This window comes from Mesoplodon bidens (assembly GCF_964165515.1).
Source record: "Mesoplodon bidens genome assembly, chromosome: 9".
In the NCBI taxonomy this organism is placed as follows: domain Eukaryota; kingdom Metazoa; phylum Chordata; class Mammalia; order Artiodactyla; family Ziphiidae; genus Mesoplodon; species Mesoplodon bidens.
In genome coordinates this window covers 5,483,090-5,495,931 of record NC_138166.1, presented here as the reverse complement: position 1 = coordinate 5,495,931, position 12,842 = coordinate 5,483,090, and the positions used below count along the sequence as shown (strand labels likewise).

The 12,842-nt window shown below is 36.4% G+C and overlaps 1 protein-coding gene and 1 pseudogene across 3 annotated transcripts in view; both read left to right on the top strand.

Moving 5' to 3' along the window:
* Nucleotides 1-12,842, top strand: part of LOC308622677 (platelet glycoprotein 4-like) — a 66,057-nt gene that overhangs the window by 34,431 nt on the left and 18,784 nt on the right. For both annotated transcript variants that reach the window (XM_081244250.1, XM_081244251.1), the window contains exons 3-5: nucleotides 2,190-2,350; nucleotides 11,101-11,248; nucleotides 11,698-11,877. In XM_081244250.1, coding sequence (XP_081100376.1) covers nucleotides 2,190-2,350; nucleotides 11,101-11,248; nucleotides 11,698-11,877 — 489 coding nt within the window. The remainder of the gene's footprint in view (nucleotides 1-2,189; nucleotides 2,351-11,100; nucleotides 11,249-11,697; nucleotides 11,878-12,842) is intronic.
* LOC308622491 (cdc42 effector protein 3-like) lies at nucleotides 4,914-5,748 on the top strand (annotated as a pseudogene). Its single transcript has one exon. The product of its transcript is annotated as a cdc42 effector protein 3-like (transcript).

Sequence of the window (12,842 nt, the reverse complement as noted above, 5' to 3'; positions counted from 1 at the left end):
TTGTCATACAATATTGAATCGGACATCTGTTTTCTGTAGGACCCACTTCTACCTCTAAAAAACGGATGGAATTAGATGACCCTAACTCTAATATCTGATAATTCAATGCATTCATTTCAACTCTTTGCATTTCAGCTTTCCCAGTTGAAAAAATATCTCCAGATGAACAAATAAGGCAAAGTGATTCATGGCCTTTAGAAAAAAGACATGATACGCTTACAATGTCTTTTGATATTAAATGCATAACCATTAGAACGAGGAAGTTTTCTGTCCTGCCAAGTACATTCTGTCACAGTCCCTTTTCAATTCTTTAAGTACTTATAGAGTTCCTTTTATTAAGAACTAAAATAAAATATGTGCCTTGAGAGGTACATGATAAACAATTGATATTATATCAGTCCTTAAGATTCTTATATCAATAGTGTGAGAGTAATAATGTATAGGTTCGTGTGTTTTCTGGAAATGGGTAAATTAACACAGATTTCAACTTCAGTATAGATTTCAGCTTCAACACCCTCATAAACACCTTTACATTTAGAGGAACAGTCATAATACTTTATCTATGTGCAATATTGTCTTAATTTTCAGCTTACTATGGAAATAAGATTTTTAGGAGCAATAAAGCATTTTTTAAGGATAATTAGTTGTAAAAAAGTAAGGTCTAACATCACTTTAGCAGCTCCAATGTACCCAGTGTAAAAGGATTGCAACAGCACAGGATTTTGTAATGGCATTATATCCAATGCCCTGTTCTTCTCTAAGGAATTCCCTTATTCTCTGCATTAAGTAATAAGTAAAGTTTCCTGAAGATATGAAACTTAATTTGACTTCTACCAACTAAGTGCAGAGGTGACAGGAACAAAAAATAGTAAAAACACGGTGTAAAAGAGGACAAGCCTAAGGGTCAGAGACTAGGATCCTCGTCATGATTCTACTTCTAGGTATTTGCCTCAGTTACACGTGGGCCAGACACCTGGTTTCTCAGAGCCTCAGCATGCTCTCCTAGAAAATGTGCTAATGTTCACTGTCCTTTCCTGATCCATCATTCTATGAATGCAGGTGAAGGAAACAAACAGGTCAGACTGTCCCTGTATTCATGGGTCCTGTTAAGCTCATTCTGTGTGAAATACTTTTCTTCCTCTTCCTCTAGCACTAAGGTAAGTTGGAACTTTACACCTGGGCATTCCTCCCAAGGTACTTATTTGGAAACACTGCCTGCTACAAAGTCACCTTTGTCTGCATTAGCTACTAGAGCTTCAGAGGCTTCCTGCTCAGAGAGTCAAAGCCTTGGAAGGAAACCACGAGACCATCTATAATTCCCTCGTTTTACAGATACTGAAATTGACCCAAGGGATCTGGTGATTTTCTACTCAGTCCCAGCTCCTAAAGCACAGGAGCCAATTTCTAATGTAGGGCTTTCTGATTCTGTCATTGGTATTTTTCCGGTGTATCTATCTTTACTACAAGGAGCATCAAAGATTTTTAGTGGATTTCACAAAAGAATAATAGGACATGTCCCCTTTTCATTCTTTTCTCTAAAATGTAGTAACCTAATAGTAACGAATCAGACAGTAATAGTAACGAATTACAATCCGCTGTAATTTTTGGAAACACGTACTAATAGATTTCTGCAAATGTACTGAGAGTTAGGAAAGCCTCATTGAGCGGGGTTTTGAAGGGGAGTTTGACAAATGTTAAGTGATCATCTTCCCTGGAAGTGGCCAAGATTTGAAGAAAATGAAAAAAGCTTCCAATACCACTATATTTTTCTCTCAGTTTTTCTGTTTTGCCTCCTCAGTCTAACTCACTGAAGGCAGAAGAGAGGTTAATGTTTGACCTGATAAGAATTTTTTGGAAAAAGTTTAATAAAATTTGCTTAATAAATTGTGTTACGAACTGTCGCAATATTGCCATAGGGTCACTCTAAAGCTTGCCAATGGCTGGCCTTACAATCGACAGACATGTCTACAATATTACATGCTGATTCTCTTTGTAAAAGGTTAACTAAAAGAGACTGGTCTCATAACGTTGAAAACATTTCTGTTGCAAGCGTGTAACAGGCTGCAAAGGTTCTCATGAGCAACGTACTTGAGCTTATTGCTTTCGCTGACTAACTAAAGGTTTTCAACTCCCACAAGTGCCCATATTGACTACAAGTCAATAACACAAACTTGTTTTCTTTTTCATAGGAAGCTGTCCTTGAAGAAGGTACAATTGCTTTTAAAAATTGGGTTAAAACAGGCGCAGAAGTTTACAGACAGGTTTGGATCTTTGACGTACAGAATCCAGAGGAGGTGGCAGTTAACAGCAGCAAAATTAAAGTTAAGCAAAGAGGTCCTTACACGTACAGGTGAGCGAGTCCCCGCAATAAGTGGCATTCTTTCCTTGACCATATGTGTTTCTGGAAAAGCTTCCACTTGACAAATGTCATTGTATTGAAATGTACTTATTATTTTCTTGCCATTAACATAACATTGAAATATTCTGTTTCTGCCTATATAAAACTCTAATCTAAGGATTTAATGATGATAAGAAATATATATTTTATTATGAATTTACCAGCATCAATTAACTGTTCTACATTTAAGAAGTTACAGGTGCTTTACACTTGTGGCATATATTTTCAACAACTCTAGCAGTGTGTACATGTCAATCCCAAACTCCCAATCAATCCACACTGCTATATTTAAAATAAACAAGGACCTACTGTACAGCACAGGGAACTCTGCTCAATACTATGTAATAACCTAAATGGGAAAACAATTTGAAAAAGAATAGATACACGTGTGCATATGTGTGTGTAAATATATATATATTTACATATATATATATGCATATATATGTAAATATATATTTATATATGTATATATATACATATATATATATATCAATCGCTTTGCTGTACACCTGAAACTAACACATTGTTAATCAGCTATGCTCCAATATAAAATAAATATTAAAAAATAATAATAATAAATAGAATTTAAAAAACAAGTCTAAAATATGCATGCTAAATAAAAAACCATCTATCAAAGTTTTAAAACCAGAGCACTTTGAGATCCTAAAATTGAAAGTGTAGGTTATATGAGTGGTTCTCCAAGGTTGGCTCCTGAACCAGCCACATCAGCATCTCCTGGGAGCTAAGTAGAAATGCAAATTCTCAGGCCCCACCTTAGACCAAATGAATCAGAGACTCTTGGTTTAGACCCCATTAATGAGTTTTACAAGTACTCTGGGGGATTGCAATACACACTCAAATTTGAGAACAACATTAAACTGATTTTACATAATTACAATACTGCTAAGGATTTCTATTCAAACTATTTTCCAGGTCGTAAGGGTGTTTTTATTCATCCAGTAGTTTCATTCTTATATTTTCTCCAGTACTGAGACTGAATAAGCTATACCTTTATGTACACTCCTTAATAGTTTAACACACTTTTGAATAGAATCTTAGACATTAGCACTAGGGGGAAATAATTAGCCAGAACCTTTCATTTTGTAAATTTTGAAAACTCATTCCAGGGGATATGAAGTGATTTACCAAGTTCACACATACCTAGGGACTGGTAGGTCTTAGATTTTTGTGTCCATTTTCTCCTATCTAAGTTATAGACTATGTATCTTTTCTAACTATTGAAGTAAGAAAAAAAGAGACTGAGGTGCTAAAGACACTAAACTTAACCAAGGATTAGAAATAGACTTATGGTGCCCATATGGGAACAGAGTTAAGTCCTGCTGTGTGATTTGTTATAAAAATGTGTGATTTTTCCTCAAGAATAATTACAACTAGTTATATGCCATGATCAAATATTATCACAAAATTTCATATTTGTAATGATTTCTTCTAATTCACAGTTTTACTTTCTTATCTGTTTCAGATGGTCTATAATTATATAATTTCTTTCCTCTCCATTCATTAATATATATCTAGATTGACAACTCACACTCAAATATAATGAAATAACAGTAGTTGGGAGGGTGATGCCTGCTACCGCAGCACATGAGCATGCCTGTGAGCATAAGCACGCATGCCGAGCGCCTGGGTGCCTATTCTGACCTAGTAATTATCCGCACGTCTCCTGTCTCCAGGCACATCTGTGACTATTCACGACTCTGTCAAAGACGGCTTGGCTTTCACTGTTACAAAAACAAACAAACAAAACTCTCACCTTGGAAAATATTTTTATTTTTTCATGGTCTATAGTTCTTATGTTATTATCAAAACCCTATGTGAGTATTATCTTGGTCCAAAAAAAAGTTGTAGCTACGATGTGTACCTATGAAAATCTAGAATTCCCACATGACCAAATAAGAATCTAAGCACCGTTGTTTAAATATGCCTATCCTGGCCTGAGAGGGCAGGGAGCGCAGCTGCGGGGGCCAAGCAGCTGGGGGCGAGACCGGAGACCCCGGCCCTGGGAGCCTTCACACAGCCTCTGCACAGATAATGGTCTGAGCAGGCGCTGGCTGACCTGGCTGGATCTGCGCGTGATGGGCAGGAGCTGAGTGCGCCCTCGGGAGGTGTGGGTCCCGCAGTAGCTGGGATCCTTGGCACCGCTGGCTTCTCCACGCTGTGCCAGGGATTGGAGGATGTAGCCGGCTCTCCAGAAAGCCCCAGTCGGCTGTTAAGTCCAAGGAGGTCTCCTACACCTCCGCCTTCTTTCAGAGCCACTTCTGCGGCTGCTTGAGAAAAATGATGTGACAGTTCCTATCAAAAAGGATACTGGGGGGGGGGGGCTTCCCTGGTGGCGCAGTGCTTGAGAGTCCGCCTGCCAAGGCAGGGGACACGGGTTCGTGCCCCGGTCCGGGAAGATCCCACATGCCGCGGAGCAGCTGGGCCCGTCAGCCATGGCCGCTGAGCCTGTGCGTCCAGAGCCTGTGCTCCGCAACGGGAGAGGCCACAGCAGTGAGAGGCCCGCGTACCGCAAAAAAAAAAAAAAAAAAAAAAAAGATACTGGGGGAAAATAACATCCGGAAAGAAAGTGGCCGTTTTTGTGAAATCGACATTCTCCGACTCCAGAAGAGCAGCCAAGACCCTAATTTACCTGAAAGCTGCCAATAATAAGAAAGGAAAGAAATTTAAACGGAGGAGCATCTTGTCTCCCCATATGATCAGTCCTCCCCTTGGAGACTTCTGCCACACCATTCACATGGTCAAGGATGGCCAGCACGATGTCTTTGGAGACATTTCCTTTCTTCAGGGGAACTCTGATCTTCTACCTGGAAACCAGGAGAAAGCACGCATGGGCCAGTTCCCTGGGTGTATGGAGTTCTTCAGGGCCAGCGGCACCACCGACTCCATGTTCACAGAAACGCTCACCCTGGTGCTCAAAAACATCGTCTCCCTCCCGACTCTTGGAGGGTCCCAAGCACTCATGTTGCCCTTATTGTCAACGGTGACATTCGATTCCAAACAGGAGTCCTTTGGTCCGGGAAAGCTGCCCTGGCTTAGCTGTGAGCGGGTCATGGAGGAGAACAGTATGGTCTATCAGGGGGACGTTTCATGGGGGCTCTGGTGGGTCCCCATCCCAGTCCCACCACTCTGCCAGCCTCTCCAAACTGTACCCCTACTGGGCAGCCAAGAATATGTTTGACCATCCCGCCTGGTGTGAGCTCGTCAAGGAAAAGACTAAAAATCAGAGGAGTCCCTCTCTGATCTCACTGGGTTCCCTCCTCTTCCTGCAGCTCGATCTTGGGCCTTCATTTCTGGATGATGTGCTGAAGGTCACGGATAAAAATAACTAACAGTACATCTCTGGCTCTTTTCCTTTGGGGTAAAAGGTTTCAAAAATCAAAACAAAACTAACCACAGTCAAAGAGAAAGATACACTGACTATATTTGCCATTACATGATGGGTTTTCTAGAATAAAGTTCCAACAAAATATTTTTTACCTGTTATGCCCTGTTTGCAAAAACAGTTAAAAAAAAAAAAAACTATCCTGACAAAGAGAGGAAGAGAGTCAGAACCCATTTTTGGAGGGCATTGCTGATGTACAGCTCACACTTTTTTGCTTCCAGACAGGTCAGAAATCTGGCTTGGCCAGGATTGGCACTATCTAGCTATGAAGGGCTGTGCCAGTCACATTAAAGACCTTTACAGTACTTTGGCATTTTCTGAGCAAGAGGAAGTCAAAATTTGTTTAACATCTAAGCCTTTTTTCTAGACTCCTTTCTATATTATATTGTTAGATTTCACCATAGCAAATTCTCCATTGTTAAAATTTTTTTCTGTTTTCACATTTGAACCACTTGATGGGTTTCGGAGATTTGCTTGTAGCTCTTATATATCCCTATATATTATATCTATATCCTGAAATTTTGACTGTCAGCAACATGTTGGTAAGACACAAGTAAAGTATTACTGTAAGTTATTTTAAAGTTAAAATATATTTTTATGTGCCTTTGGCTTTTTATTGAAGAGTTTACATTTTAGAGATACTACATCAAATGTGCTCATTTGACTTATTCTATTGGCGTTCCACTGTAAGCTGTGTATGTTTGGAAAAGTGCCTTCATACTTAGCTTTATTTTTTTTCTTCATTTGTTATCACACTTTTCACAGCAGCCATAAATGGATTGTAAAGTGTAAAGGCACAGGTTACTCACAGTGCTTCTGCAGAGACTGTGGCTACACCACATGTTATTTTGAAATACGGATATTTTAGGACAGTATATGCTTGCATTACATAGGTACTTTATACAACACAATAGAGTAAATGTTAATCAGTCAATAAATAAATGTCATACTCTGAGAGAACTCAGTATGTGTGAGAAAAGAGAATATTTGTTAGAATTTGAGAACTGATCAAGTTTTTTGTTTAATTTTTTATTTGTTTGGAAGGGGTTATGTTTTTACTTTTAAAGATATTAATTGGAGTATCAGAAAACATAAACATAATATTGAATCCTGTGCTAGTCCTGCTCTGATAGGTGACAGTTAATATAAATTTTATTCTTTATTCCCTATCTCTCTAAGGGATGAAAGGGGATGGGTTAGATATGATTGATTTACTTGGAAAAGCAATATGGGGAGGATTGGAGAAGAGAAGTTAGATTTGCAGCTAAAGTATGTAAACAATAAACTCCTATTTATATAACAATGTTAAAGGGATTTATGATCAACTGTGAGTCATCTTTTCTCATGATGTCAACAAAACAGAGTCCTTAGTGTCTGCTTGGCTGCCTTAAATGATGGGAAAACAACTGGTCACCTTTCAGAAAAAGTTAATAATTTCAGAGTCTTCCATGTGTTGAGGTGAACCTGCCTCCCCATCAATTACACCCTGAACTCAGTTGAAATTGGAAGTGGAGGAGGATGTCCCTCCTTAAACAGAATGGCTGCTAACGTGAGCTTGATGAAATTTGACAAGGTGTGACATGGGTCAAAGCATGAAATTAACTGGATAGAGACCTTAATTATTATTATTCCAACCTACACCATCTCTATGAAGACCCAGTAACTCCTGAATATTCTCAGATCCAACATAAGTCTTTTTTTTTTAATTACTTTGCTTTGGCAGGAGTACATAGAAAGCAAAATCTGAGGCAGATTCCTCCCTTTGACCTTACTAATACAAATTTTACAATTTGTATGGAAACACTAAAGACCTTGAATAGCCAAAGCAATCTTGAGAAAGAAAAATGGAGCTGGAGGAATCAGCCTCCCTGACTTCATACTATACTACAAAGTTACAGTAATCAAAACTGTATGGTACTGGCACCAAAATAGAAATATAGATCAATGGAACAGGATAGAAAGTCCAGAGATAAACCCACTCACCTATGGTCACCTAATCTATGACAAAGGAGACAAGGATATACAATGAAGAAAAGACAGTCTCTTCAATAAGTGGTGTTGGGAAAACTGGACAGCTACATGTAAGCAAATGAAATTAGAACACTCTCTAACACCATACAAAAAAATAAACTCAAAATGAATTAAAGACCTAAATATAAGGCCAGAAACTATAAAATTCTTAGAGGAAAACATAGGCAGAACACTCTTTGACATAAATTGCAGCAATATCTTTTTTGATCCACCTCCTAGAATAGTGAAAACAAAAATAAACAAATGGGACCTAATTAAACTTAAAATCTTTTTGCACAACAAAGGAAACCATAAACAAAATGAAAAGACAACCTTCAGAATGGGAAAAAAATATTTGCAAATGAAGCAACCAACAGGGATTAATCTCCAAAATATACAAACAGCTCATGCAGCTCAGTTAAAAAAAAAAAAACAAAAAACCAACAACCCAATCCAAAAATGGGCAGAAGATATAAATAGACATTTCTCCAAAGAAGACATACAAATGGCTAAAACGTACATGAAAAGACACTCAACATCACTAATAATTAGAGAAATGGAAATCAAAACTACAATGAGGTATTGCCTCACACCTGTCAGATTGGCCAACATCAAGAAATCTACAAACAATAAATGTTAGAGAGGGTGTGGAAAAAAGGGAACCCTCCTACACTGTTGGTGGGAATGTAAATTGGTACAGCCACTATGGAGAACAGTATGGAGGGTCCTTTAAAAACTAAAAATAGAGCTACCATATGATCCAGCAATCCCACTCCTGGGCATATATCTGGAGAAAACCATAATTCAAAAAGATACGTGCACCCCAGTGTTCACTGCAGCACTATTTACAATAGCTTGGACATGGAAGCAACCTAAATGTACATCAACAGAGGAATGGATAAAGAAGATATGGTACAGATATACAATTGAATATTACTCACCCATAAAAAAATGAAATAATGCCACTTGCAGAAACATGGATGGACCTAGAGATTGTCATACTGAGTGAAGTCAGACACAGAAAGACAAATATCATATGATATCACTTATATGTGGAATCTGTAAAAAGGGTAAAAATGAACTTATCTACAAAACAGAAATAGAGTCACAGACGTAGAAAACAGACTTATGGTTACCAGGGGGTAAGGGGTGGGGGGGAAGGGATAAATTGGGTAATTGGGATTGACATATACACGCTACTATATATAAAACAGATAACTAATAAGGACCTACTGTATAGCACAGGGAACTCTACCCAATACTCTGTAATGGCCTATAATGGAAAAAGAAATAAAAAAGATTGGATATATGTATACATATAACTAATTCACTTTGCTGTACACCTGCAACTAACACAACACTGTAAATCGACTTTGCCCCAATAAAAATTAACAAAAAAAAACTTTCTAAAACCTGTATATATTCTTTTTTTTTCTTTTGGCTGCACCCTGCACGGCATGCAGGATCTTAGTTCTGCAACCACGGATAGAACCCATGCCCCCGACAATGGAAGCGTGGGGTCCTAACCACTGGACTGCCAGGAAATTCCTTATACTCTAATTTTTAAACCAAAAATTCAGTGATTATGTTCTCTTTTTAAAAGTACATTCTAAACACAGGCCTCAGTTTAAAGGATTTTTTTCTCTTAGTGATTGCCATCTACTGGTACAGTATTGTAAGTACAACTAAGTAAACTAGAATGGGGTCACAATTATTTTGCTGTTATCTCAATTATTATATACACATAAATGTTCCTGAAAATTAGAGCATTTTAATTTTAAATGTTAATAATAGGTAATATAAGTTTAAAATACAATTATCTAAGAGAAAATAGTAATTGACTATTAATAGACTGTCCTGGCTGCTGTTTCAGATTTTTATATTATTGTATGTCTACAGTACTCAGAGAAAAGTAAACAATAAAGCTTTGAAGAAATTATATTAAAACTAAAATATATTTCTATCTTTTTTGAATTCTCTTTTGAGATATTAATGTGAGGTATTAATTAATTTATTCATTCAAAATTTTTTGTTGAGAACTTACCAAGTACCAGGCACTGTGATTGGTAATAAAAAAACACTCATAATACCTACCTTACAGGTATTGTACCTGATTGAAATGTGTGGCTTTTTTGGTTTGTTATGTTTTATACATTTCAGTCCCATGTTTTTTTCAGTCTTTATCTTAGTTAGGTAATAGATAACTACTGTAGCCTCAAATAATAGGCCTTCAAATATATGATAATGCAATGTCTACCCTATTTCATCTCAGTAAATATCTTGTACTTGCAAAAGATTTTTTTTTTCCATAATGTAACCCTTCACCACATTCCTAAGAAGTAGTTGGTACTTTGCCTAGAGATTTTAGAGCCAGGAACTTAGAGCTAATAAGTATTCAATATATAAGGCAGAGATGGAGGGGAATGATCTCTTAAGTGGAAATTATATTCCATTAGTTATCCTTCTCATTAAAATACTGGAAATTATGAAAAAAACAGTGCTGGAAAGGCTGTGCACTTTGAACAGTCTTTCTAATATAAGAAAACGTGCTTTTACTGTTCCCTTCCTTAAACCTCTCTGCTGTCTTCCTCCGGACCCTCAGGATAAAAAGTTAAATATCTGAGTACAGGACACAACCCTTTTGTGTTTGAGATCTTGTTTATTCTAGTGGCTTTATTTCCACCACTCTCCTTACTCTTACTCTGTAAACCAATCATAATAAAATGTTTGCAGATATATGTGTTAGCATACGGTATTTGTTTTTCTTTCTGACTTATAAAGCAGAAACTAAGACACCATTGTAAAGCAATTATACTCCGATACAGATGTTAAAAAAAAGTTTGCATATCTAAAATTACACCATGTTCTTACTCCTTAATCTTCTACATGCTATTTTCTACCCTATTTTATCTAACTAAACTTCTCCTTGTCATTCAGATCATTTATGTAGAATTGTGTCTTGTCCATTATCCCCCCATAACCATCCCAAGCCTGGGTTTGTACCTGTTGTGTGTTTTCCCACAGACTCTGTGTAAACTCCTATAATAACATGTACTCCTTCTCCCCTGCTCTGCACCTCTAAGACATCTCCCCACCCACCCTTCCCTGCCTACTCTGATTTGCTAGAAACTCAGCATTTGCTTATATATCATTTTAACCTACTTGTTTAGCCTAATTTCTGACATAGTCCATGCACTCAAAAATTATTTGTTGTATGAATGAACGGCATATGAGACTTAATGTTCACTTGCAACAATTATTTTGAATTTTATTTCCTTTATTTTTTCAGAGTTCGTTATCTAGCCAAGGAAAATATAATGTGGGACTCCGAGACCCACACAGTCTCTTTCCTGCAGCCCAATGGTGCCATCTTTGAACCCTCACTATCAGTTGGAACCGAGAATGACACTTTCACTGTTCTCAATCTGGCTGTAGCAGTGAGTAGACAAACAGCAAAATTACTGGTTTTGAAATACTCTAGAATCCTCTGTAATTAATCTCATGATTAGAACTATCATTAGATATTATTTGTTTTGTCATTTTTATGAAAATGTGTTCATTTGGCATTATTTTGAATTACGGTCATTTGGAAAGATGACAAGACATAGAATAATCAACTGAATTGAGAAGACCACTTAAAGTGTATCATTTTAAAAAAGTAGGATTTAACTTTGAAATCTTCTTCCTGTGACTCACACTGAGACAGAGAAAAGTAATCATTGAGAGATGAAGAAACATTACACTTTTAGTCCTGGAAAGATTTGGCAGTAATTTTAAAGAGACAGTTGAAAGTTGTTTTATTAAACTTAATTGTGCTATTTATCCATTTCCTCTTAAAAATATGATATGGCTATTGGTGTCTTAAACAGTGATTTTTTTTTTATAGGCTGTGCCCCATCTCTATCCAAGCGCATTTGTTCAAACAATAGTCAATATCTTTATCAAAAAATCAAACTCTTCTATGTTTCAAAAAAGAACTTTGAAAGAACTATTATGGGGCTATAAGGATCCATTCTTGAACTTGATTCCATACCCAGTTCCTACTACAGTTGGTGTGTTTTACCCTGTGAGTACCAAATATGAACGTCAATATTGTTAAACTTTAATTGGATAAATATAATGGCATTGTTAATTCATAATTTTATCATTTAGTGTGTTAACCCTATTTCTGATCTGGGAATACATATTCTAAGATTTTTAAGTCTGCATCTCACATGGGTTTAGCTTTCCTGGTTGGGAAAATTTACCTATCTGAATTTAACAATTAAATTTTTTAACAATTTAATTTAAAATTAAGAAACAACATTTAATCAAGTTTCCACTCTTTGATAAATATACAACTGTCTAAAATTAGATTGTAAGCTGGTAAGGCTTTGAGCACTGTTTTTGGTTTTGATTTCCTATCTAAAAAATCAAGTTTAATGCCACATTTTTATTTATTTATGTTAAATATATTCATCATGTCATTCTTCCTTCTCTAGACATCCTAGAAATTTGTTGTATTGAATATTTAAAACTTAGCCAAAATTGCACACAATGAGACTGATACATCAGCAATGTCATATTTTCATAGAAATAATTGAAAAGAATTTCTATAATCTACAAAAGTTATAAAATGGCAGTTTGGAGATTAAGAAAAATGTGAACTTGGTGATGTACTTAGTTATACCTTAATGCTTCAAGTTATAAATAGGATAATCTGACTAGTGAATTGAAATTTTGACCATGATTTCACTTGGCACTGTATGTGACATTAGTTATATTCTCCAGTTCACTGTTGTTATTTTACTATAGATGGTTTTTTAGGATTGCAAGGTTATATATCAATTAAGAAAGCATTAAGGGATAAAAAATTCAGTTACTAGTATTTAACTAAATACTCTGAATTCTTTCCTTGGCTAATTCTGTTTTTAATTCTGTGTACCTAATCTTTAGTAACCACTTATTAGAAATAACAACGTTGAGAAAACTTCTAGAAATCTGCCACAGTTCTCATAGGTTTTGTTCACTATCCCCTCACCTCAATATAAT